This window comes from Corvus kubaryi, unplaced genomic scaffold (assembly GCF_017639235.1).
Source record: "Corvus kubaryi isolate FWS band 111438036 unplaced genomic scaffold, C.kubaryi_AGA036_p1.0 37182, whole genome shotgun sequence".
NCBI lineage: Eukaryota > Metazoa > Chordata > Aves > Passeriformes > Corvidae > Corvus > Corvus kubaryi.
In genome coordinates this window covers 995,423-1,019,375 of record NW_024581050.1, presented here as the reverse complement: position 1 = coordinate 1,019,375, position 23,953 = coordinate 995,423, and the positions used below count along the sequence as shown (strand labels likewise).

The following is a 23,953-nucleotide window of genomic DNA, read 5'->3' as shown; positions in this document are numbered from 1 at the left end:
TGATTCCCTCACAGTGGGAACCAACAGAAGCCATTTCAATACTTGTTTCCTCTTCTATCCTCCAAAAAATACAGCCCTACCAAAGCAGTGAAAGACTTCCCAAAGCACAGCAGGCCCTCTCTTCAAGGCTTCAAAATCCAGTGTGTTGGCCTCTGTTTTAGGGATTGTTAATACTCCAGAAGTATAAGCCAATACTTGATCCATAAGAAGCCCTTCAGGAGGGATATACATGGAGTAAACACTACTCCAGGTCCTACAATGTGTTCTAAAGTAGGCAATATTATGCCTGGTATAAAATGAGCAGTGGGAATAGTATCTTGCTTTAGATTTCATGCTAAATTTAATTAAAGCAAGAAGCTCCAGATGGATCCTTCAGACAAGTGGTTTATATCATTTTTTTTTTTTCATATGGAGCTTTTAGAGAGTAGAATCTGCTTTAGTATAGTCCCTGGAAAACAGTAGGTTTGAACCACCACCTTCCTGCCTCTGGAGTGGAGTAGGTTGTTACTCCTGGCTCAGATTAAGCATTTGTTTTGCTGAATTAATCACTGTCAACATTTTCCCTAGAAATCTTTGTGGCAGGGTAATTGCTTATTAGGAAAATAGAGGGAAGCAGTTGGTTCCTTAGTTCTTTTCTAATTGTATAAGATAAATCTGCACTACAAAAACTGTTCATTAGTACTTTACAGACCCAACTGCATCTGCGTATGAGGGATTGCTCCAGATTCATTATTTGAAGTGAATCCCTGAGGAGCTGTGGCTGCCCCATCCCTGGAAGTGTTCAAGTGTTGGACAGGGCTTGGAGCAACCTGGTCTAGTGGAAGGTGTCCCTGCCCATGGCAGGGGTGTGGAACGAAATGGTCTTCAGGGATCCTTCCAACCCAAATCCTCCCATGATTCCAATCCCAGCGTAAAGCAGAAGATAAGTGCACTGTGTATCTCAGTGAGCACACGCAGCTGAACATACCTGTCCAAAGGCTGCAAGCTGAAGAGTTACCAGTGATTTTCCTTTCCTCCGTCACTGTTATCACATGGATCTCCTTGAGAAGTAATGTTGTAATATTATTTAACATCCTAACAAGCCAGAGGAATAAGAACATGTGGATTTGAGAGAAGTCAGTTTATTGGTGTTTTCCAATTAAGCATTTATAATGTGTTAGAAATTCTTTGATTCTTTCACTACTCTTAAGCTCCTCTCCAAGTGTTTTATTTTACAGTCACTATAACTCCCTAATTAACCAGTGGATTAGAACAGTGTGATTCATCTCACTGGGTGTAGGGGAAACTATTGAAACATTTGCATTTTTAATGCTCTAGGGCACATTTCATAATTACTGTTGGATCCAAGGCAGACCATAAATAAGTAATACCTGAGAGCCCCCTGTGCTGTTAATGAGCAACATTTGGCTGAGAATTTGCTCCCTAAAATAGAGGCAAGGAAAATGCTTTGTGAAAACCTAAAAACAGTTGGTAACACTAACACCAAACTCAAAAACTGGGGTATGTATCAATTTCTTAGGTGTAATGGAGACATAAAGAGATGTTGTTCTGGAAAATAGATGTTTAGGGTGACTTTCTGTTTGCACATTTAAGGGTGTTGCTTCATTTTGCTGTTCTGCAGGAAATGCAGGAGTTGCCCAGAGCAGCTGTGGGTGCCCCATCCCTGGAAGTGTCCAAGGCCAGGTTGGACATGTTTTGGATCAACCTGGGGTAGTGGAAGGTGTCCCTGTCTATGGCAGGGGGGTTGGAACAAGGTGATTTTTAAGATCCAACCCAAACCATTCTGTGATTCTATGGATTTGGGAAATCTTTCTGAGCTGGAGATACTGTGGTACATTTCCATATTCTAGAAGCCACTTCCTCCACTTGGTTGTAACCCCATCCTGACTGTGCTCTTCTGCTGTGCAGCTGGAGGCATCAACTGTGCCTTGAGCTGTGTGGAGAACTTGAGAGGGAAACAGGGGATTTTCAGTTTCATTGCTGACATTTGAGATGAATTAGGTCAGTGCAGTCCTTACAGTGGGCAAGCCAGATTGCCAAACTCCAGCACTGCTGAGTTTGTGATATCCCAGGCACTGGCTGGGCTGCCTGTGAGACACAGTGGTATGGAAAAGCAGGAGCCTGGTTGTGCATTCAGACACCACCAGGCAGTGTGGAGCAGGACATAGGATTGGTTTCCATTTCACTGAGGAACTGGCGACTGTGGTCAGAGGGATGTGCCTCACATTTAGAGGTGCTGTTGGACTCCTGGAGCTCCTTCTGGATTCAGAGTTCAGCAACAAACCAGGCAGGGGGCTGTGTGTAACCCTTAATTTGTACTGCATGAATGTTTTATTTTAAGCTAAGAAAATGTCAGTGGATAAAGGTTGGGTAGAACAGTGAAGTTTTGAGGTTGTTAATATTGCATTATAATCAGAGCTGGAGGAGAAATGATATTCCAACCATTGTTAACCTTTGCAAAGCTAATGAATTGCAAGTAAACTGGGTTTTCTCTTTCCTCCTCTCTGCTTTTCATAACACAGCTCTTAAATTTACAGATTGTGCAGTTGTCTTTCAGCATGTAGTTTGAGCTATTTTGACAATTTCTAGTAAACATTTTTTATTCATATCTGTGCTTCCTTTTATTCCAAAAAATCTGTCTGCCAGCACACCTATCACAGATATTTATCACCAGTGTACCTTTATGTACAGAAGATGCAAAAATATTTGTGGCCTTGTAAGAATATATTACTGCCCAATAATCCTTTCCCCTTTTTCTTTCTACCTTTTTCTTTCCCCCTTTTTCTTTCTCTTCTTCTCTGCCCTTTCCCTTTTGTTCCCTTCCCTTTCCCCTTCTCCTGCCCCTTCCTTTTTCCCTTCCCCTTTCTCTATGTTCTATGCACCTCTAGTTTATTGACCAGTTCTGTAGTGATTTATAAGGAGTATTAAGATGGATTTGAATGGAACAAGGATGTGGAAGCACCACAAGAAACAGCAGGACAGGAGCTGCAGGCATGGCTTTTGTTGTCACTGCTGCCTTTGCTTTTCCTGGTGTAGCAGCACTGAGAGACTCTAACAAGGACATGGAGGCATTGGCTAAGAGATTGGCCTAAAAGGTCAGAAGTGTGAGGGGAACAAAGCTGAACCCAAAAAGCTGTTGGGACCTACAGGGTATAAAGACCTATAAGCCCTCTAAACCAGGTTAGTTTGTTTCCAGCTTTCCCTCCTGGAAAGAAGGGAGGAGATGTGGTGAGGACCTGAGAACCAGCAGGTCTTGTCCTGTGTGTGGGACACAAGTGATGTTACCCAGACCAGCTCCCAGTACCCTGGGCATTTGTGAGTGTGAGGGTGTGAATAGTATAATCAATTTTTCTCTGAGGTCTAGTTAAATAGAATCAAGCTCAGCCTAGAGAAAATTTGGGAGACCTTATTGTGATCTCTACATACTTAAAAGAAGGTTCAAAGGAAAATGGGGACAGACATTTAAGTGGGGCCTGTAGTGATAGAACAAAGGGTGATGACTTTAAATTAAGAGGGTCTATTAAGGCTAGATTAGGGAAGAAATTTTTTATGGTGAGGGTGGTGAAACACTGGACTAGGCTTCCCAGAGAGGTGGTGAATACCCCATCCCTTGAAACATTCCAGTCCAGGCTGGACAGGGCTCTGAGCAGTCTGGTCTAGTTGAAGATGTTCCTATTCACGGCAGAGGGGTTGGACTAGATGCCCTTTTAAGGTCTCTCCAAGTCAAACCATTCCATTATTCTATTGTATGATCTCATCCTGAGCTTTATTACACTGATTTACCCATACCTCTGGTGTCTTCTACTGCACTTCTCTTCTGGGTTCTCACATGCACAGTTCATCTCGTTTCTTGCCTGCTGTTTGTCTTGTCTTCCTTATCTGTCCTTGAAACAACCTTCTAAGGGAGTCCAGTGTCTGGTCTAGTCTAGTGGGAGGTGTTCCCGCTGCTGGCAGGGTGGTTGAAACTGGATATAAGGTCCCTTCCAGCCCAAGCCAGTGTGAGATTCCATGATCCAACACTGACTCTCCTGTCCCACCGTAGGCTTACAATGAGTGTTAGAGAAATGGTTGTTATTTCACAAATGGAACAAAAGCTGTCGGTTTAGTGTTTTCATGGTGTCTCATCAAACCTCATGTGCCTCTGTTAGGGTTTGAATATCAAATGGAAATGTGTAATTTTAGTTTGATACAAATAATTGGACTTGTTCCTCAGAAAAACTTGAGCAGGAGCACTATTTGCTCAGTACGGGACTCAGGCAGATGGTTTTGTGTGCCATATATTGTTTTTCCTGACTGTAAGTGTTTTCCCAGTGTTTCCAATAAGTGGGAATGGCCTTCTGCAATAATTCAAATCTGGAGTTATGCTGCAAATATTTTATTTACTCTTGTTGCTTATTAAGTAATTTTTTATTGCAGCACAAATGGAATTACTAAATATGTGCCTAAAATACAGTCTGAGTCCTTTTTTTTTTTTTTTTTTTTAGGAAAAGGAAGAGATTGGGAATATCTTTACATGATTTCTAACAAAATTAAGAAGATTAACATTTCAGCATCCATAGCTTCCATCTTCTTCTCAGCACTCTTTACTTCATTTTCCATAATCATAGAACAGAATCATAAAATCGTCTAGGCTGGAAAAGCCCTCTGAGATCATTGAGTTCAAGCACTCCCCCAGCATTGCCAAGGCCACCCCTGCCCATGTCCCCAAGTGCCACATCCACAGGGCTCTGAAATCCCTCCAGGGATGGGGACTCCACCCCTGCCCTGGGCAGCTGTGCCAGGCCTGGACAGCCCTTTCCAGGAAGGAATTTCCCCAATATCCACCCTGAGCCTGCCCTGGCCCAGCCTGAGGCCGTTCCCTCTCCTCCTGTCCCTGTTCCCTGCCAGCAGAGCCCGACCCCCCCGGCTGCCCCCTCCTGTCAGGGACTTGTGCAGAGCCACAAGGTCCCCCTGAGCCTCCTTTGCTCCAGCCTGAGCCCCTCCAGCTCCCTCAGCTGCTCCTGATCAGACTTGTTGTCCTGGTTTTGGCTGGGATAGAGTTAGTTTCTTCTCAGGAGCTGTTCTAGTGCAGTGTTTTTGGTTCAGAATGAGAATAATGTTGATAATACACTGATGCTTTGGGTTTTGCTAAGATGTGTTTCTCAGAAGTTTGTTGGGCTTTTTTTTTTCCTCTTGCTCTGCCAGTGAGAAGTTACTCAAAGTGGGAGGGATCATAGCTGGGACAGGTGACCCCAACTGGCCAAATGGATATTCCACACCATAGAACATCAAGCCCAGTGTATAAACTGGGGGAGTTACCTGGAAGGGTTTGATCTGGGAAGGGGGGCTGGCACTGGTCAGCAGGTGGTGAGCAATTATATTGTGCATCAGCTGTTTGGTTGGGTTTTTTTCTTTCTCTTTTTAATATCATCATCATTATTATTAGCCATTGTTATTGTGTTTTGCTTTGTTTTCAATTATTAAACTGTTCTTCTCTCAACCTACAAATTTTACTTTTGATTCTCCTCCGCGCTCCACCAGGGTGGGGGGGAAGAGACAGAGCTTGAGTGGCTTTGCAGTGCTTAATTTCCATCTGGGTTTAACCCATGTCCCCTGTGCTCCAGACCCTTCCCTCTCTTCGTTGCCCTTCTCTGCCACAACTAAGGTGAGTTGTGGCTTGTTGATGGCTCATGGCTTCTGCCATCTTCAGCAGAAAGAGGAGGTCGGGAATCTGTCTCGAGGGGCTGCAGGCAGCTGTTTGGCACAACCCAACCAACCACGTGCATGTTATGTGCTTGTTCCAATTATTTCAAGGTTTAATGCATCTAGTACTTTAAAATGTGTCCTGTAACTTTGCAGCATATTAAAATTTACTTGTAAATAGCACTTAAATAGCTTCCAATTCATCAAAATAATTTGGGCTGTGTTTCTAGTAATCATAGCAGTGCTTTCTGAAATTATTAAGTGACCTGTATATGTTAAAGCACATTAGCAGTGAGGCTGCTGTACATTTTGGTGTTTAAAGCTGCCGTTTTTTACAAGCAATTCTGATGTGGATAAACATTTCACGAGGGTTTAATAATTGTGCCCTAATACACCAGATGGATTTTCTTCTCCCCTCCTGAGAATGCATCATAGTAAAGTGCTGATGGAGTTTTCCAGACATTTAAAAATGAAAGTGGACTTGTTTGAAAAGCTTTAAGGATACTGGGAGTGGAGAGAGTATTCTCTCTGTGGTGAAAAGGAGATTAAAGTCCAGAATAAAACCAGACAGTGTGTTTAAGCTCAGATTTTTGTGTCAATGTGGTATAACGTTGGTATAACTGGTAACCCAGTGGTATAACAAGCACTGAAGGCTGATCAACTAAGAATTCATGCATGTGTTGAGGCCAACTGAGGAGAGATTATTTATAACCACATCGCTCATTTATTGTACTTAAATAATCTAATGAATAATTAAGAATGAATTAACAAAGCTATTTGCCAAATAGAAAACTGTCCATACAGTTTAAATGTATCTCCTCCCTGCATTGCAATATTTATGCTGTGTAAGCACAGATTTTTATAACTGTGTGAGCCAATGGAAGCTCTACTTGGTAGAACCTGACCGAAATGGAGTCATGTTCAAATTTCCCTGGGATGAAAAACTCTCTGGGGGTGTTAGATGGCTCTTGATGGTTCTTTTTCCTTTCAGTCTGGTTTCACACCTGAGTTTGCAGGTTTTCTTTTTTTCTGTTGGAAGACTTTAACTGGTCCTAAACTGGACTTGTCACAGGCCGTAGGAAAATGGAAATCCAACAACCAATAGAATCACAGAGTAGTTTGGGTTGGAAGAGAACTTAAAGATCACCATGTTTCACCCCCCTGCCATGGCAGGGACACCTTCCACTGTCCCAGGCTGCTCCAAGCCCCAGTGTCCAACCTGGCCTGGGACACTGCCAGGGATGCAGGGGCAGCCCCAGCTGCTCTGGGCACCCTGTGCCAGGGCCTGCCCACCCTCCCAGGGAACAATTCCTTCCCAATATCCCACCCATCCCTGCCCTCTGGCAGTAGGATGCCATTCCCCTGTCCCTCTGTCTCTTGCCCGAAGTCCCTCTCCAGCTCTCTTGGAGCCCCTTTAGGCTCTTGAAGGGGCACTAAGGTCTCCCTGGAGCCATTTGAGATGGGGGAAGCTGTAGAGAGAAGACTTGGGTGAAGAGTGGATTTCTGGGATGAAGGAGGCTCTTGGTAGGCTGTTATTTTTGGAGAAGAAAGAGAAGGAGAGGGCAAAACAAATCCCGTAGCAAAATTTTATTTTTAAAGTCTTTTGTAAACTGGTGGATTTTCATGGCTGGCAGAGATGTGTCTGGAGCTGTTGAGGAGAAAGCAAGGCAGGGCACAGTGTTTTACCAGGACTCTGCCAACCGTCGGCTCTCACTCCAAATCATTTCCCAGCACATCTCTCTGCACGCAGCTGGTTCTGTCTGCTGGTCCTGTATCTACAAAGTTGCTTTCCCAGAGAAAGTAGGGAAAAAAAAACTTCTCTAAAGCTACTGATGCTCACATCAGGTCTTTTAACTTATTTCAGGATGGTTTAGGCTGAGTAAACGCAACAATAGATCTTGACTTTGCTCTGCCCCTGGGGCTCTTCCAGCAGGTGATGGACTGCAGCAGGCTCTGCCTTTTATTTCTCCCCGAGTGCTTCCAAGGGTTGTTAGTTCAAGGGGGAAAATATATTTCCTTAGTGATTTTATAGCTTTTGTGGATATTTGCTGCCTCCTTGTGACAGTACAAAGATGTATGGTGCTGTTCCCCTGAAATACAAGGGTACTGTGGTGTGCGTTTTAGCAGAAGTTTTTATTAGTCTTTAATTGTTAATTCCTTGCTGTGTTTTCTCACAAAAATCTTGGCTGTGGTGCCAGAAATGGGCAGGAAAGGGAAACCAATGAAAGACTCTGGGACATGCAGACTTGTGCAGTGTTGCATTTTGGAAAGGAGATTTAGTAATAAAGGTGATCCTCTTAGTTCTCCACTCTAGCTTTCTTCTCTGAGGGAGTAAATAATACGTAGGGAGACATATTTACAGTGCCACTGTAAATGTGGCAGCTGGGGACATGGTTTAGTGGTGGCCTTGGCAGTGCTGAGTTAATGGTTGGACTTGATGATCTTAGAGGTCTTTTCCAACATAAATGATTCTGTGATTCTATGAAATCAACTCAAAATAAGAGGTCCAACAATTTTCAAATTGCTGAGGTCACTTTTTTCCTGAAAAGGGGCCATCCTTGTAGCAGTTAAGCATGTTTTGATTTGCATCTTCTATTTGGTGTGTCTATTTCTGAAGCTGTCTGATAGATACATGTGACTGGAGCATGTTACTGTGTAAAGGTGGAGACCTTGTTGACTTTGCTGGCTGTGGGTGGCACAATGCAAGTTCATCTGTATCCCTGACCTCCTGAGAAACTCCTCCTGGAGAAACTCAACTGAAATAGGTAATTTAACAGAGGTGCTCGAGATTAATGGCATTTTGCCATTGGTGGCATTTTTCCTCTGCCCTTTGCACTTCCATCTTGTTTCCCCAAAAAAAGGTGTATTGAGGAGATAAACCACGGAAAAGCCATGGCAGCTGCTTATGTTGCATATAAACTGCATCTAAAATCAGAAAATCATGGTATGGCTTGAGTTGGAAGGGACCTTAAAGCCCATCCAGTTCCACAGCAGTTACACCTTCCACTACCCCAGGTTGCTCCAAGCCCTGTCCAACCTGGCCTGGAACATTTCCAGGGATCCAGGGGCAGCCACAGCTGCTCTGGGCACCCTGTGCCAGGGCCTCACCATCCTCACAGGGAAGCATTTGTTCCCCATATTCCATCCAGCTTGCCCTCTGGCAGTTTGAATGCTTTCTTCTGAAATGAAGCTTCTTGCTGGAGTCACGAGGTGAAGACAATTGCCTGGCAGGTGTTGGCTTTGGCAGCCTGTCCTGGGCACTCCTGCAGGTACTTTGAATATATTTCTTTTTCATGGTTAAATGTAATGTGGAGCCAGGATCACTTTCCTCCACTGCCTTGAAAATTTTGTTGTATTTTCATTCTCCATTTGTATAATGATATTAAAACATTACTGAAAACAAAGCAGACCAAAGATTTAGCTCATGGCTGGGCTGAGCTGGGTTTGCAAGGATACAATTTGGATTTTTGCTCTTCAGGGAGCACATTTAGATTTATTGAAGGAAAAGAGAGCTTAAAATAAGAAAAAAAAAAGCTTAGCAAAGCCATTAAGTGTGGTGGCATTTGTGCTGTGGGAAGCTAACAGGAGTTTAATGCCCCGTCCCTGGAAATGTCCAAGGTCAGGTTGGATGAGGCTTGGAGCAACCTGGGATAGTGGGAGGTGTCCCTGCCCATGCAGGGAGTGGAACTGGGTGGGCTTTAGGGTCCCTTCCAAATTCAACCATTCTGTGATTCTGTGAATCCCAAGACAAATGCGAGCACTCAAAATTTTTTCTATTCCTTCATTCAGTTGTGCCCATGCAAGTGTGGAATAAGTGAAATTCCATCTCATACAAGAGTAACCTTCTCCTGGAGAGAAATACTGTTTCCAGGTGCTATGGACAGTCTGCTGTAAGAAATAGCAGGCTGATGGTATGAAATCCTCAGTCCTGGACAATGCATGTTTGCTTCTGTCCTGCAAAGAGCAGGGAAATAGACTTGATCTTGATGGGTCCTGTGAAACTAAGATACTCTATGATTCTTCAACAAGATAGCAATTAAGGATTTAATGTCCATGCCTTTTACTTACTGGAGGCGCATTGTTTTTTTACTGCAAAACTCAGTAGTAATCCAGTACCTTTAAAAAAGGAAAATAGCCATTAAAATGCTTGTCTAAACTATTTGTGTTTGCAGAAACATGGCCAGGCTTTTACAGTGCAAGAATGTCAGATTTTAATATTTAGAGAAAATGTGGTTGAAGTGATTTCTTAAAATGAAAGAGACAAAACAAATCTCTCCATGCTCCTCCTTAAATTTATAAAGAAACGGGCGCTGTAGGAGTCTTTAAAAGCTATGCAGATATTTCAATGCTGAAGTCACAGAATCCCAGACTTGTCTGGGTCGGAAGGGACCTCAAAGCTTATCTCATTCCACCCCCTGCCATGTCACAAGGGCCACCTTCCACTATCCCAGACTGCTCCAAGCCCTGTCCAGCCTGGCCTTGGGCACTGCCGGGGATCCAGGGGCAGCCACAGCTGCTCTGGGCGCCCTGTGCCAGGACCATGAAGTCAAACAAGTGCAAATTTTTTAATGTTATGTGCTATATGATAGTAAAGCATGTTTCTGTGCATATCTAAGCCTGAAAAGTGTAGTCCCATCACTGACTGGCTGTCTTTGGGTGTGTGTGCCCAATCCATGGAGTTTTCATAACATGTAGTCTGTAGATGGTGATACGGCAACAAGAACAGTCTCCACCTTTTGCATTTCTCAGGGAATGGTTCCTGCTGTCTATCCTGCTTTTTAATTATAGGTATTTCCAAGTCATAGTATCACAGAATCATTTAGGTTGGAAAAGCCCTCTGAGATCATCGAGATCAAGCACTCCCCCAGCATTGCCAAAGCCACCACTGCCCATGTCCCCAGTGCCACATCCACACGGCTTTGAAATCCCTCCAGGGATGGGGACTGCCAGGGCTGGACAGCCCTTTCCAGGAAGGAATTGTCCCAATATCCACCCTGAGCCTCCCCTGGCCCAGCCTGAGGCCGTTCCCTCTCCTCCTGTCCCTGTTCCCTGGGAGCAGAGCCCGACCCCCCCGGCTGCCCCCTCCTGTCAGGGTGGAGTGTGAGAACATCTTTGCAGTCCTTTGCAAAGTTTCTCTTCAAGAGAAATCCCTGTTGGAGCATCCAGAGCCCAGCAGTTAATGTGAATGCTGCACTTGAGCAAATAAGTCATCTGTTCTGGTTAATCTTCCTGTCAATGGAAATTTTCCTTTAAACTGTCTTTCCGTATGTGCTGCAACATGCAAACAGGTTTGCAGATGTTTTCTGTAACCCATCAGTGCAGTCCTTTAGGAAAGAGGCTTCCACTGGGGTTCAGATTTTAATCTTAGCCTGTGTGCCTTGAAGTTGCTCATTAGGTATTCAGTGTGATAAGATCATAACTGTCAATACAATTGTTGTTATTGTTGTTGTTATTAGTATTTACTACTCCTTTTTGTTATATCTGCTTCCTTGCATTTTCCCTAGAAATTCATAAATCCATTCATCCTTTTTTCCCCCCCTCTTTTGACTGAAGAAAACCAATATAGTTTTGGGAAATCAAGAAGTGCCTGTAGTTCTGCAACAGCCTGTTTACAAGAATTCACCTACTTTACACTGTATCTTATTTTTGTAATTTGGAAAAGAAATAATAATCAATTTTCTCTGCTTCTTTCAAGGCTTCTCGTTTTGGGGGTTATCCTCTCACTTAAAATATCACCAGAGATAGGCAATAGTGGCTTTTCGAATCTGATTAAATCTTTTACCCTTACTGTCATTTAAGGAAGTCAGGTAGAGAACTTTGGAACAACAGTTTTCCCTGAAAATAACTGTGTCATTCCTCACTGGGTATCACAAGCACTGAACCGTGCTGGATTTTCTTTCATCAATGTATCTCTAATTATTATTTTAACTTTTCATTTCTTGGAGTTTTTCAGCTGCCACTATGTTATGAACAAAGGCAATAAAATATTATTTTCTATTTTTTTTCCCTGTCCTTTCCAGTTGTTTCCTGTCATTGCTCCTGGTGGCAGCTGTGGTTTGGAAGATTAAACAAAGTTGCTGGGCATCACGACGGAGAGAGGTGAGAAGGATAAAATGTGTTCCTTAAATGTCTTTTTAATAGTTGTTCTCGCTAGTATTTATTCACATATGCATCACATTAACCTTAAATTGAAGGCTAAGCTAATTCAGTTAATACTGCTGTTTAGGCCTTTAGTGTATTTTTGATTACAGTTTCAGTGACAAATTATGTTATTTTAGTATCCGGATGCTGCAGTTTCTGTGAAGCACCAAAAAAATAGGGGTGAATATCCTGAATTCCCAGAACTTCTATTTCTAGACAACATAAGTACAAAACCACATAAATTAGGAGATTCTGCACATCTGTTTCAAAATAGGAAACAGAAAATAGAAACATTAGCTCTTGCTTTAATATGTTAAAAAAAGAAGTCAAATCCCCATTTTCAAATTAAACCTTACTCAGATATTTTGGGAGGTTGGTTTTTCCCCCCCCGGAACATTAGGAGCATAAGAAGAAGGTGGGGAAGCCACCCAGGATTTAGAAGGCTGTAGTTTACTACTTAAAAATGCAAATTTTAGAGCCAAAGTTTTTTCTTCTTCACCTACCCATGGTCCAAACCAGCTTCACAACTTTTTGCATTTGCATCATGTAAATAACTTTGTGCTTTACACCCCAAAATCTGGTTCCTCCTTGTTTATCCCTAATTTTTTTTTTCACTGCCTTCTTCTCTTGCTTCTCAATGGAACCTTGTTTCCTGTTCCACCCAAAGCACTCAGGGTGACCAGGGTGAGGTGGCCAATTGTTGTGGCACACAGAATGTGTCCTTAGTCCTCATTTTCCAGCACAAATGCCAAATACCTGAGTTGTGTTTGTAGAGAAGTCCTGTGTGCCACAAGCAACCAACCACACATTCATTGGGTTTTCTCAGTGCTAAAAGCATGGTAGGAGAGCCCCATATAATGTACAGGTATCAGAGGTTGGGCTGGGCTGCACCTGGAATTATTTCTAGGAGCTTTGTCTTGTTTTAATCTGTTTATTTCTATGCAAAAGGAGAGAAGCGAGACATTATTCGAGCAAGTCCATGTGCACTTCCTGTGTATACTTATCTATATGTCATAACCTGAGGCCAGATTCCCTAAGGAATAAGGTGTGTTTCTCCCCTGCTTTGGGATTTTCAGGTGAGATCTGCCCATTCCTATAGGTTTTCCTCCCAGCTGTCCTGCTAGGATGAAGCTCTTGGCAGCTGCAGACACCCAGCTGTGTCACTGTTCTGTTCAAGAGTGGTTTGTTCCCACATAGGAGTTGATCAAGAGGATTTGGGGGATTAATTTTTTCAGTGCTGGAATTCTTTGTAAGTCCCTGTTTCCTGCATATCTTCAAAAATCTGTAGCTGGTTGTACTTTGCAGTGCAGTGGTGTGAATAATATGAATTTATTCCATACGAGGAGCTCCTCTGTGGTAATAAAGCAGGATGATGTCTGATAACCCTTCTCCTCTTCTTCCTCTTTCTGCTTCAGATGTTTCTGCTCTTACTGGTGAACTCGCTGCAGAATATAATCATTGCTTTTCAAACAGATAACCCTTAATCTTGGAAATAATGGAAGTCTTTGAGGTTTTCTGTATTCTCTGAAGGTAGATCAGTTTTTACTAGGGCAGCTGGTTTTTTCCTGCTCACTTTCTTGGCAAGAAATGAAGTCAGCATAACATTCCCTGTGGCTCCTGGGGTTAAATGTTATCTAGGAATGTATAAGGAATACAGACTGAGAAGTAAATACTGTGCTTTGGAGCTCAGTTAAAGTATTTGAGCAGTGGCCTAAGTGAGAAATGTCTCTATAAATTAAGTTACAGTCTGATGCATGTTTTAAGGAAAAAAAAGCTGGACTACTGGCAACATATTGGCGTGTTTTGGTCTAAATTCAATCTACACGTGTGGCTGTTTGACAGGCAGTTGTTCAGGGTGGTGTTTTCCAGGCACATTCCTGTCTTTTGCTGTTATTTGTCTTGCTCTCTCTTTTTATCTAGTGACTCTATCTTGTAATTCATGGATCTCTGCTGTTCCATTCATCTGAGAAATGAAATACTTGTAAGTCTTGAGGAAACAGTTTAAAGTCTTTGTCGTGCCATAATTACATATATTAATAAAGACTGTCTCCAGAAACAAAAGTCCACCCAAAAATTTGTTATCTAAGATGATTTTTTTAGCTTGAAGGTAGAGTTTCTTTGTACTGACTCTCAATAAACCAAAGCAAAGGTCTCTTTAGTAGTTAAAAATAATGATCAGTGCCCCGTCCCTGAAAGTATCCAAGGCCAGGCTGGACAGGGCTTGGAGCACCCTGGTCTAGTGGAACGTGTCCCTGCCCATGGCAGGGGTTGGCACTAGAAGATCTTCAAGGTCCCTTCCAACCCAAACTGTTCCATGATTCTACAAAATGCTGCAGCCCTGAAGGAAGATCTTTCTCTGGTTTGGGCTGTATTTTTAGCAGTAGTCAAGTTACAATCACCTGTTTCCCATGTGCTTGTTCTCTAATCTTAACCCAGAAGTCAGTAAGATATGATGCAGTGTGCAGGTAATTCCCAGCTATCCAACACATCTGCTTCCAGCCCAAGCACTGAAAGTGCCCAGCTTCTTCTCACAGTGCAGAGTGAAAAGCTGATCGCTGAGACTTGTTTTGAGATATGTGTAGGGCAGAAAAAGAAGTGTGCTGACAGGTTTAGTAGTCAAAAATTACTCAGCCAGGATTGCTTGGAAAATGTGGTGGGAGAAGGCATACAGCTGTGCTTGGTGTGGCTGGTTAATGGAACACAGCAGCATCATTTGGTTGAAACCAAGTTTGCTTTGCTCCTTATGGAGAAGGCAGCATGCTACAAATCCAAAATCTCCATCAGGATCTTGTGAAATATACAAGATTCTCCTGACTTCTTTCCTCTTCTGTATTTCAGCTGCACTTCTCTGGCCAGCTGCTTGCATGTGTCCATGTCAGTGCTTCTCAGCCTCCTGACTGAAGGGGCTGTTGGGTGTGCAAACATGGTGCAGCCAATGTGTAGGAAAATGAGTTTGGAACACAGAGAAAGTTCAGACCTTGCAGAGTGTAAAACTTGACCTGAAGTAAAAATGGGAATGATTTGTGCCGTATCAGGTGTTGGAGTGAAAGCTCCTCTGGACTCAGGCGCAGAGGGAAGCCAAAGCACAGGGGTTGAATTAAAACCTTTGGACAAGCTGAGATACATGAAGCCACACCAAAGTGAAATAGAAGTATAGATTTTTAACTTCAGTAGAAATATATGCTAAGTGCCTTAAACATTAAAAAGCTGTAGCAGAGGCCTTAAACACAGTTCTTACTGCAGCAGTGTTACCTTTTCACAGAATTCTTTACTTTAGACAAAACATAGATAGAATTACACTGTTCACGTTTTTTAGATGGAGTGTTCACATAAACAATAAGAGCTGATAGAAACTGTATATGCAAATCTGTGTAATACCCATGTAGTACTTGTGTGAGGCTTACGACTGTTAGAATTAGACCAGGATAGGTTAAGAAAAAGAAAACTAGAATCGTGTGTTAATCTTATTGGTCAGTTAACAAATATAATCCACACTTCTGTAAGAAAAAATATAAAGCTTATAGAATTAGAAGAAAAAGTTGTTTTTGCCTGCTGTTTGCTGTTGCTGCTTGCCTTTATCATGTAACCCCCTTCAAACTCTGCCTTCAAGAAAGCTGTGAGACTGTGAAATAAAGAACTTAGCAGAACAGCAGCCTCCTCTGCTCTCCTACCCTGGTCCAAGAAGGAAGGGTAACCCATCCAAGCTCAACAATCGGGCATTCAGGAGATGGGGTTGTAAACTGTGTGTTTATTCCCTTGCCATTGAGTCCCAGGTTTGAGTATCTTCAGACGTCTTAAAAAAGGAAAATAGAAATAAAAAGGCAGCTTTTATAGGAGGCTTGGAATAAGGTGACTGACATTAGGAAATAGGGATAGGAAACCTTTCTGTCTTGTCTATAGAAAATGACATGTTAAAGGAATCAAGGTGGTAAGAGAGAATAACGCACAAAGTATGAGCATGATGTTAGAATTTTAATATGCTCATCTGCTGTCAGGAATTTTCTGTGCTATTGTTCTGTTTTTGCATCCAAATCCTCTTTTCTTCACCCTCAGTCTGCTTTGTTTCCTTCACTTGGAGCAAGGAGTAGCTCCCTCCCAGCAAAGGGATCATGGCTGACCCAGGGTGGTGAGGGTCAGCTGGATCACTCTCTGTGCCTCTTTGGAATGTGGTGGGAGTTTCAATAGCAAGCACCTACAGAGATAACTAAATTTGCATGTCTAGAGCTCAATTTAACCCTTAACATTAAATGATCTGTATTTTGCCTCCTTTCTTGCCAAGACTATCTAAGACTGAATATTTTCACTCTGCGAGTCACCCAGTTATTCAGGATGGGGTTTGTGTATTGATTTACTGCAGGAATTATCCTTCTCCTTCTTGATGTCCTTACTGAGACCTTTTTCCCTCCCAAGTATATTCAAAACTTAGTAGTGCTTCTGTTTCCACTGGCATCCTCCCCTGTAACATCCATGCACACAGAATACCACGTAGGCAAGCAAATTTCTATGTTTTTTACAGCAAAGATGTTCCAAGGGATGTGTGCTGTGTATTGCTTATTGCCCTGCCTTCCTTTCCTTCCCCTTCCTGCTCTCACCTGTTAGTATTTCATTCATCTCTTAGATCTTCTCTCGCAGACTGTGATTAAGGGCATCCTTGGTCAAAGAAAAAGCTTTAGATTTGAAATATTTTCAAACTAACTGTAATTCAGGCTCTTCATCATTGTTTAGAGTCTCCAGTGGTGTTTTGGACCAGGATCTGCTCCAAGGGATTTGGTATCAAACTTATGCAGAAGTATTAAAAGGTCTGGCAACAAATACCTCTAGATTTGGGCAGTCCCAGGTGCTTTGGAGGGTTTCCTGGTGTATTCTCTAACCTCACAGCAGTCATTTGCCATGTAGACCTTCTTGTTCCATAGCACTGACAGCACTATTTGGTGTCTGTCAGCAAAAAGAAAATATTAAGCTTTAGTTTGGGGTGGTTTGTAGAGAAAACAAGACTTGGAGGAGTGAGAAATGACAGCCAGCAGGTGACTGAGGAGGTCAAGTCACATGGTGAGCACACTAATTTCTCTCTTTACAGTGGGAAGCATAAGCCTGATTATCTTTTATTTATGCAGTTAAGGTGGGTTTACTTCCCAGAATAGCTATTCCCCAGATGATAGACTGAAGTAATGGTGGCTGTGGTGTTCTAATAACTGTATGTAAATTTCCATTTCCTGCATTTATGAGTAGTAAAATAAGAGCGCAGTGTTACTACTGGGTGTAACAAGTCATTGGAGTACTGTGTCCACACTACTCTCAGCAATGTTTTGGGTATTGCAGATGGTGGAGAACAACACTGAAAGATTAATTTGTTATCTGGAAGATAAGCAAGAGTTTAAAGCACCACAAATTCCTCATTTTCTCCAAGGAAGAACATATTGAGGTTTGGTGATGCCAGTCAGTGGCTGTGGAAAGGAATCATAGCAGATTCATGATGGGATGAGGATCTTCTAAAGGATCTGCCAAAAGTTTAAACAGTATGTCCCTGCCCATGGCAGGGGATTGGACTAGATGAACTTTAGGTCCTTTCCATGCTGAACCAGTCTGTAACACCCAATGTCAGCAACTGTAAAAAAGTGAAAAACTGGGAGTTTTTTCCCCTTCTTTTTAATGGCAAAAGTGGCAATGCCAATGATTTCTATTTTTAGAAACATGGCTCTCAGAATCAGTGCTTTTGGAAGGACCTTTTCTAGGTCAAGCACATGGTGCAATTCAGTGACTCGTACTAGGCAGGAGGTCAGATCAAATAATCGTAACTTTCCGCTCTCCCTAAATTTAAAATCCATGAATGGGAACCAGCTCATAGTGCCAGGAGGCTTTTTCCGAAATACAAACACTGTGTGCTCCGCCGTGATCCATGTGGCTTTGGTCACCAACTGAAGGAAACTGTAGCAGAAATAAGAGATGCCCTGAAGAGGAAAAACATCCCAAAATATTAGTGTTGACAAGAGATTCCCGCTTAGGGGGGAAATTGATGGTCTGTTTTTGTTTGAACATGTTCCTGTCACTTCTGTGCCCAGTGCAGCTCATCTCGGGGGAACTTGCAGATGGCCAGTTCCAGCTGACCAGTTGGGTCTTTAGCCTCTCTGTGTAGGACACCATTGGATTGGGCTGGCAGTCACAGACGTGGTGCTGGCAGACGACTGAGGCCTTGTAACAGTGGGGCTGGTGCTAGAGAGTTCAGTTGGTTTTGTATCCCAAAAAAGAACTGGTGGGAACTTGAGCAAAGATGAAGCTGGAGTATGAAATTAGATGAAGCTCAAGTATCATCCTTGGGATACCAACCCATTGGATCGAACCTTCTGTTTGGCAGGGGGTGGAACTGGATGGGCTTTTAGGTCCCTTCCAACCCAAGCCATTCCATGATGCTGATTCTATCAAGCCCATCTTTGGGAGAGTTCAACCTTGTTTAGAAAAAGCTCATGACTGCAGGTGTATTGAAGGTGTTCTCGTTTCAGACTCCCAAGGTCTCTTTCTGATGGTAGGCATCAGCTGTACAGGTATCTAATTTAGTTATTTCGAAAAATTAGGGAGAGAAGGAGTGTTGTGTACTTACTCCAGAAGAGCTCTACTGAGCTAAAGCTTCATTGTGCTATTGTGTAATTATCAGGTATTGGTGTATATTTTGGTCTGCATGGACTAGATCCTTCTGATCTTTTAAAAAGAAATGATCTTATTCTTCTTATTAAAGGTCAGGATTTCTATGCCCTCCTACTGGGCATGATTGTGATGAATAACTTGCTTATCTTAATCAGCCCTGAATTAAATATCTTCTGTCATTTCAGCATGAGGCAACTTCCCGGCAGCTTTGCTTTCTGGTTTGTTATAGTTCTGAAGTGTGGAAATGCCTGTTGAGAAGGATTTGAACATTAATTCTCTCCTCCTCTCCCTTTCAACATAGCCTGCAAAGTCAGTTACAAAACTAATTAGCTAACATTAATATGTGCACTGCTCTAGGGGCTTAAAAACTTAATTTTCAGTGATGATGAAAGCATCAGAGAAAATTGTTTGTTTGTTGACTTACATGGTAGTTAGTGTAATTGTAGTTAAATGCTTTAAATCACTTCGTTCTGAGACACTGTGGCTCATCTTCATGGAATATTTATGGCTCTTATGTTTATTTTTTGCTGATGCCAATTTTTGTTTTGGAAGGTAACTCCATTGTCTTCTCCCCTTCCCCTCAAGGTCACCAAGTTACAATGATATAAAGCAAATGTTCCTACAGCAGGATCTATATGTTACTTCCAAGTAATGTACAGTGATTCTCCTTGGAACCAGGCTGGGAGAGCTGGGGGTGTTCAGTCTGGAGAAGGGAAGGCTCCAGGGTGACCTTAGAACTCCTTGCAGGGCCTAAAGGGGCCCCAGGAGATCTGGAGAGGGACTTTGGACAAGGGATAGAGGGACGGGATGCAGGCAATGGCTTCCCACTGCCAGAAGGCAGGGTTAGATGGGATATTGGGAAGAAATTCCTGGCTGTGGGGGTGGTGAGACCCTGGCACAGGGTGCCCAGAGAAGCTGTGGCTACCCCTGGATCCCTGGAAGTTGGACAGGGCTTGGAGCAACCTGCTCTATGGAAGGTGTCCCTGCCCATGGCAGGGGGTTGGAATTAGATGGTCTTTATGGTCTCTTCCAACCTAAACCATTGCATGATTCCATGGGGCCTGAGCACCTGTTGGAGCTGGCCCAGCAGACATGCAGATGCATCAAGCTGCCACTGCCACCAGGGCTGGAACCTTCTCCACAGGTCCTTGGGAACCTGGTGAGGGTGGTGTCCCCTTTCCACACTGATTGTCAGCAGCCTGCAAGCTGCTGGGAGATGTCATTACAGGTGAGTTCTGGGACGTGTCCCCCCAGCTAAGTTAATCGTGCCTGAAAATAGGGTGTTGATAGTTTATGTGCATACGGAAATAGTTATTTGTGCATAAATGGGACATGCTGCCTGCTGAATTCAAATGGAGTCCTTGAAGCAAAAGGATTTGCAGGAATAAGCTCAAAGTACCAGTCTGAACTAACTCAGCCTTTACTCATAGGTGTTCCATCCCTCTAATCATCTACATCTTCCTTATCTTTCTCCCCTTGCTGTGACACTAGAGCTGGGACTTCCTGTAGACTTGCTGTGGTTTGTGAAGGCTCTGGGTTTTGGTCCATCTCTGCAGTACTGACAGGAGTGTGGCTCAGAACACAGCTGATTTTGGAGTCTCCTGGGTTTTCAGGTTGGCTGTGGACAGCATGGAGAGCACAGTGTGTGATTTTGCTTGTTCATGGGGGGAGCTTGATTTTTTCCATGGTGGTACAGAACTACAGGATCAGAGACCCAGTTCAGCAGGGGCTTGGTTATAACCGAATCCTTGAGGCACTATCTAAAATTCATTGCAACCTTGAAGGTTATCATATGAATATTTAAGGATGACTTCTAATAGTATTTGTCTCATCAGGATGAGAGGGAAGAGCCTCAAGCTGTGCCAGGAGAGGCTTAGGGTAGACATAAGGAAAAATTTGTTCACAGAAAGGGCTTTCTGGTTCTGACACAGCTGCCCAGGGCAGTGGTGGAGTCCCCATCCCCGGAGGGATTTCAAAGCCATGTGGATGTGGCACTTGGGGACATGGGTTATTGGTGGCCTTGGAAGTGCTGGGTTAATAGTTGGACTCAATGGTCTTAGAGGGTTTTCCAGCCTTAATGATTCTGTGATTCTGTCAAAGTAAAGGAATGTGTAGCTTGCTTTGTTGGAATGTCTTCAACAAATGTTCTTCTCAAACCAAATGTATGTCCTCAGGATGCTTGGAGTAGCTGTACTTCTAAAAAGAGCAACCTGTGGGTCCAGAAATATCTGAATTTCAGAAATACCTTGAAAAATTAGAGCTACAAGTTTCCTGGGGAAAAACCCACTGTTGATCAGACCATCACTCTTTTCTGGCTCTCGTTGTTGAAGTTCACCTCCTTCGACTGTGGGTTGGTGTAATGGTCCCAGACATACCAGCAGACATACTCAGGCCGCCTGGCCTGAATACATCCTGTCTGCTGCAATTTTCTTCCCTTTCGGTGGGATCCTGCTTGCTTTGCTTTTACTCTCCATTGAAATGAAAGCTCATTCATGCCTGCTGCTCGCTTAACACACCCATGGTTCTAGAATCATAGAACGATAGAATGGTTTGGCTGCTAAGGGACCTTAAAGCTCATTTCGTTGCCCCACCTGCTGTGGGCAGGGACACCTCCCACTATCCCAGGCTGCTCCAAGCCCCATCCAACCTGGCCTTGGACACTTCCAGGGATCCAGGGGCAGCTGCAGCTTCTCTGGGCAACCTGTCCCAGTACTTCACTACTGTCCTCCTTGAGTTCCTACTGGTTTCCTTCCTGGTGTGATTTCCTTCTTCAAAAAAATTGAGACAAGTTGCTCATGTAAATACTGGAGTTTATTAAGAGTTCAAGATGGCTGTTTCAATAAGCTTGTTTTTAAAGCCATTCTTCATAAGGAGCAAATAAAATCCAGAATGTGTGCCTTTCTTCTGGAAAAAGCACCATTATTTCATGGCTGAAAATACCAGAGCCCTACCCCCAAAGCTCCTGGAGCCCTGTGCTCATGAAGCAGTATCTGCAGAGGGCAGTTGCTGAGGTGGATGTAACAGGATGGCTATATGGAGCCTGGTGGCTGTTTTATGGTGGGAATAAAATGTCCAGGCTTTTCTTGTCAGGAAGCACGGCATAGGTTATATTAGTCAATTAACCTGGTAACCTGAATAGCTGTTTGTCTTCTCTGTGAGAGCCTGCACTACTGCCTGACAAGGCTTTCCTCACTTCCTCAGGAGGTTTTTCTCCCATCAGTAACACACTCTTCATTTTAGATTGTCCATTACTCAAAATGTGTGAATTTAAAATATTCCTGGTAGGAATCGCTTTATTTGAAGGGTTCCAGGCCGGGTTGGACTGGGCTTGGAGCAATCTGGTCTAGTGGAAGGTGGAACCGTAGCAGGGGGTGGAACAAGATGATCTTTAAGGTGTCTTCTAACCCAAACCATTCCATGATTCCATGATATGGAAAAAAAATCAAGCTCAATGCAAATAGAAGTTGTGGACATTCTCACAGTTCGCAGTTATTTAAATATTAAATGCCAGAGGTGTATTCCAGGACAGGCTTTTTGATGTGATTTCTTTCTAAGCCTGTCAAATGTTTTGCCTTTAAAATCCTCTTCCTAAGTGATTTTAAATATTCCTAGGTTGTCCTATTAATTGTGTCATCTGGAAAACAAGGGTTGGCTTGACAGAGTATTGAGGTTCATTATCTGAAATCCCAGAAAACCCATCATTAGGAGTGAGGGAAAGGCAGGTTCTGGGTTATCTAGATGTTAACAGCTGCTGACTTGTAAAGCCATGATCAGCCTCTTGACTGGGGAAAAGTTACAATTTCTCCCTTACAGCATCTGAAAATCTTTTAATTAAAAATTTGACACGCCAAACAAATATTGCAGGATAGATATGTGTCTGGGTTAAACAGGCATGGTACAAGCCTTGGGGGAGAGAGTGACATTCAAGTTATAGAACAATTATTTCTCAAATTAGTTCTTAATTTTTAGGGGGAACTTTGCAACATAACTTGTGCTACACCAGAAGCTGGCGTTAGGAAAAGGATGTTGCCTTAGGCATTTGCTGCTTTGGTTGCATCCTGGACCTCTGATTTTACCTGGTTTGGGCATTTTTATGCTCACATGAGAGCCCACCTGCAGAGCTGCCCCAGCCCTGGGGCCAAGAGCAGAAGGACGTGGAGCTGCTGGAGAGAGCCCAGAGGAGGCCCTGGAGCTGCTCCAGGCCTGGAGCCCCTCTGCTCTGGATCAGGCTGGGAGAGCTGGGAATGTTGCCCTGGAGAAGGGAAGGAGCCAGGGAGAGCTGCGAGCCCCTTGCAGGGCCTAAAGGGGCTCCAGGAGAGCTGCAGAGGGACTGGGGCCAAAGCATGGAGGGACAGGAGGCAGGGAATGGCTTCCCAGTGGGAAAGGGCAGGGATGGATGGGATGTTGGGAAGGAATTGCTGGCTGTGAGGGTGGGGAGGCCCTGGCACAGGTTGGTGTGGGAAGCTGTGGCTGCCCCTGGATCCCTGGCAGTGTCCAAGGCCAGGTTGGACACTGGGCTTGGAGCACCCTGGGACAGTGGGAGGTGTCCCTGCCCATGGCAGGGGGTGGAACTGGATGACCTTTGAGATCCCTTCCATTCCAAACCATTCTGTGATTCTATATTCTCAAAGCTACTTTAGACTTCAATAGGAGTCATGTTGCCAAATTGCACATTTTCTTTAGTAAAATAACTTCCTTTGAAGAACTAATAGCTTTTAGTTCGTCAGTCTCTTGGACATCTTCATCAGGACAGCTTGTTCATTGATTTTATAGCCATTAAACAAAGCACTTTGCGATAGCTGAAGGGGACAATTACAGGAACAACAACCCAGCAATCTGTTTCACACTTGCTTTCGTCTGCAATCTGCTGGTGTGCTTTAAATACCCGAACACTCCTCGTGTCCTTTTACCCAAGTGTGAGTTACACACAAGTTTGCTTACGAACACTCCATTTCTGTGGATTTGTTGGGTTTTTGCTTAGTGACAGTATCTACAATCTGCTCAAAATGCCTTTTTTCCCCCCTTTCTTTTTTTCTTTCAAAAATTAAGGAAAACTTTATCACATGCCTTTTATGGCAGTAAAATTTTACAGTTCTTTTAACTAGACTGAGAGCCATAGAAGCTCATACACCCCTCAAGCTTATCTGCATTGACCTCATCATGCCTTGCCTGCATCCCCAAGTTACAGAGACAGTCCTCTAGTTTTCTGCACTGAAAATGTCTCAAAATTACAGGTGATTTGGCGAAGCAAAGACCGAAAAAGGTTTCCAGAGGGTTGTAATTAGTGGCACAGGGTCTGGTTGGAGGCCTGTCACTGGTGGTGTCCCCCAAGGTTCTGTACTGGGCCCAGTGTTGTTTGAGTGGTTCATCAGTGATTTGGATGAGGGGTTGGTGCCTCCTCAGCAGTTCCCTGATGACACAGAGGTGGGAGGAGCAGCCAGTCCCCCCGAGGGATCTGTGTTACCCTTCAGATGAATCTCAACAGGTAGGA

At 43.5% G+C, this 23,953-nt stretch overlaps 1 protein-coding gene across 3 annotated transcripts in view; it reads left to right on the top strand.

Moving 5' to 3' along the window:
* The window catches only part of ATRN (attractin), a 153,847-nt gene that overhangs the window by 108,976 nt on the left and 20,918 nt on the right, over window positions 1-23,953 (top strand). For 2 of the 3 annotated variants that reach the window (XM_042021968.1, XM_042021969.1), the window contains one exon: window positions 11,703-11,781. In XM_042021968.1, coding sequence (XP_041877902.1) covers window positions 11,703-11,781 — 79 coding nt within the window. Of the gene's footprint in view, window positions 1-4,484; window positions 4,771-11,702; window positions 11,782-23,953 lie in introns of those variants that run through there. The other variant, XM_042021970.1, reaches the window with a different exon arrangement.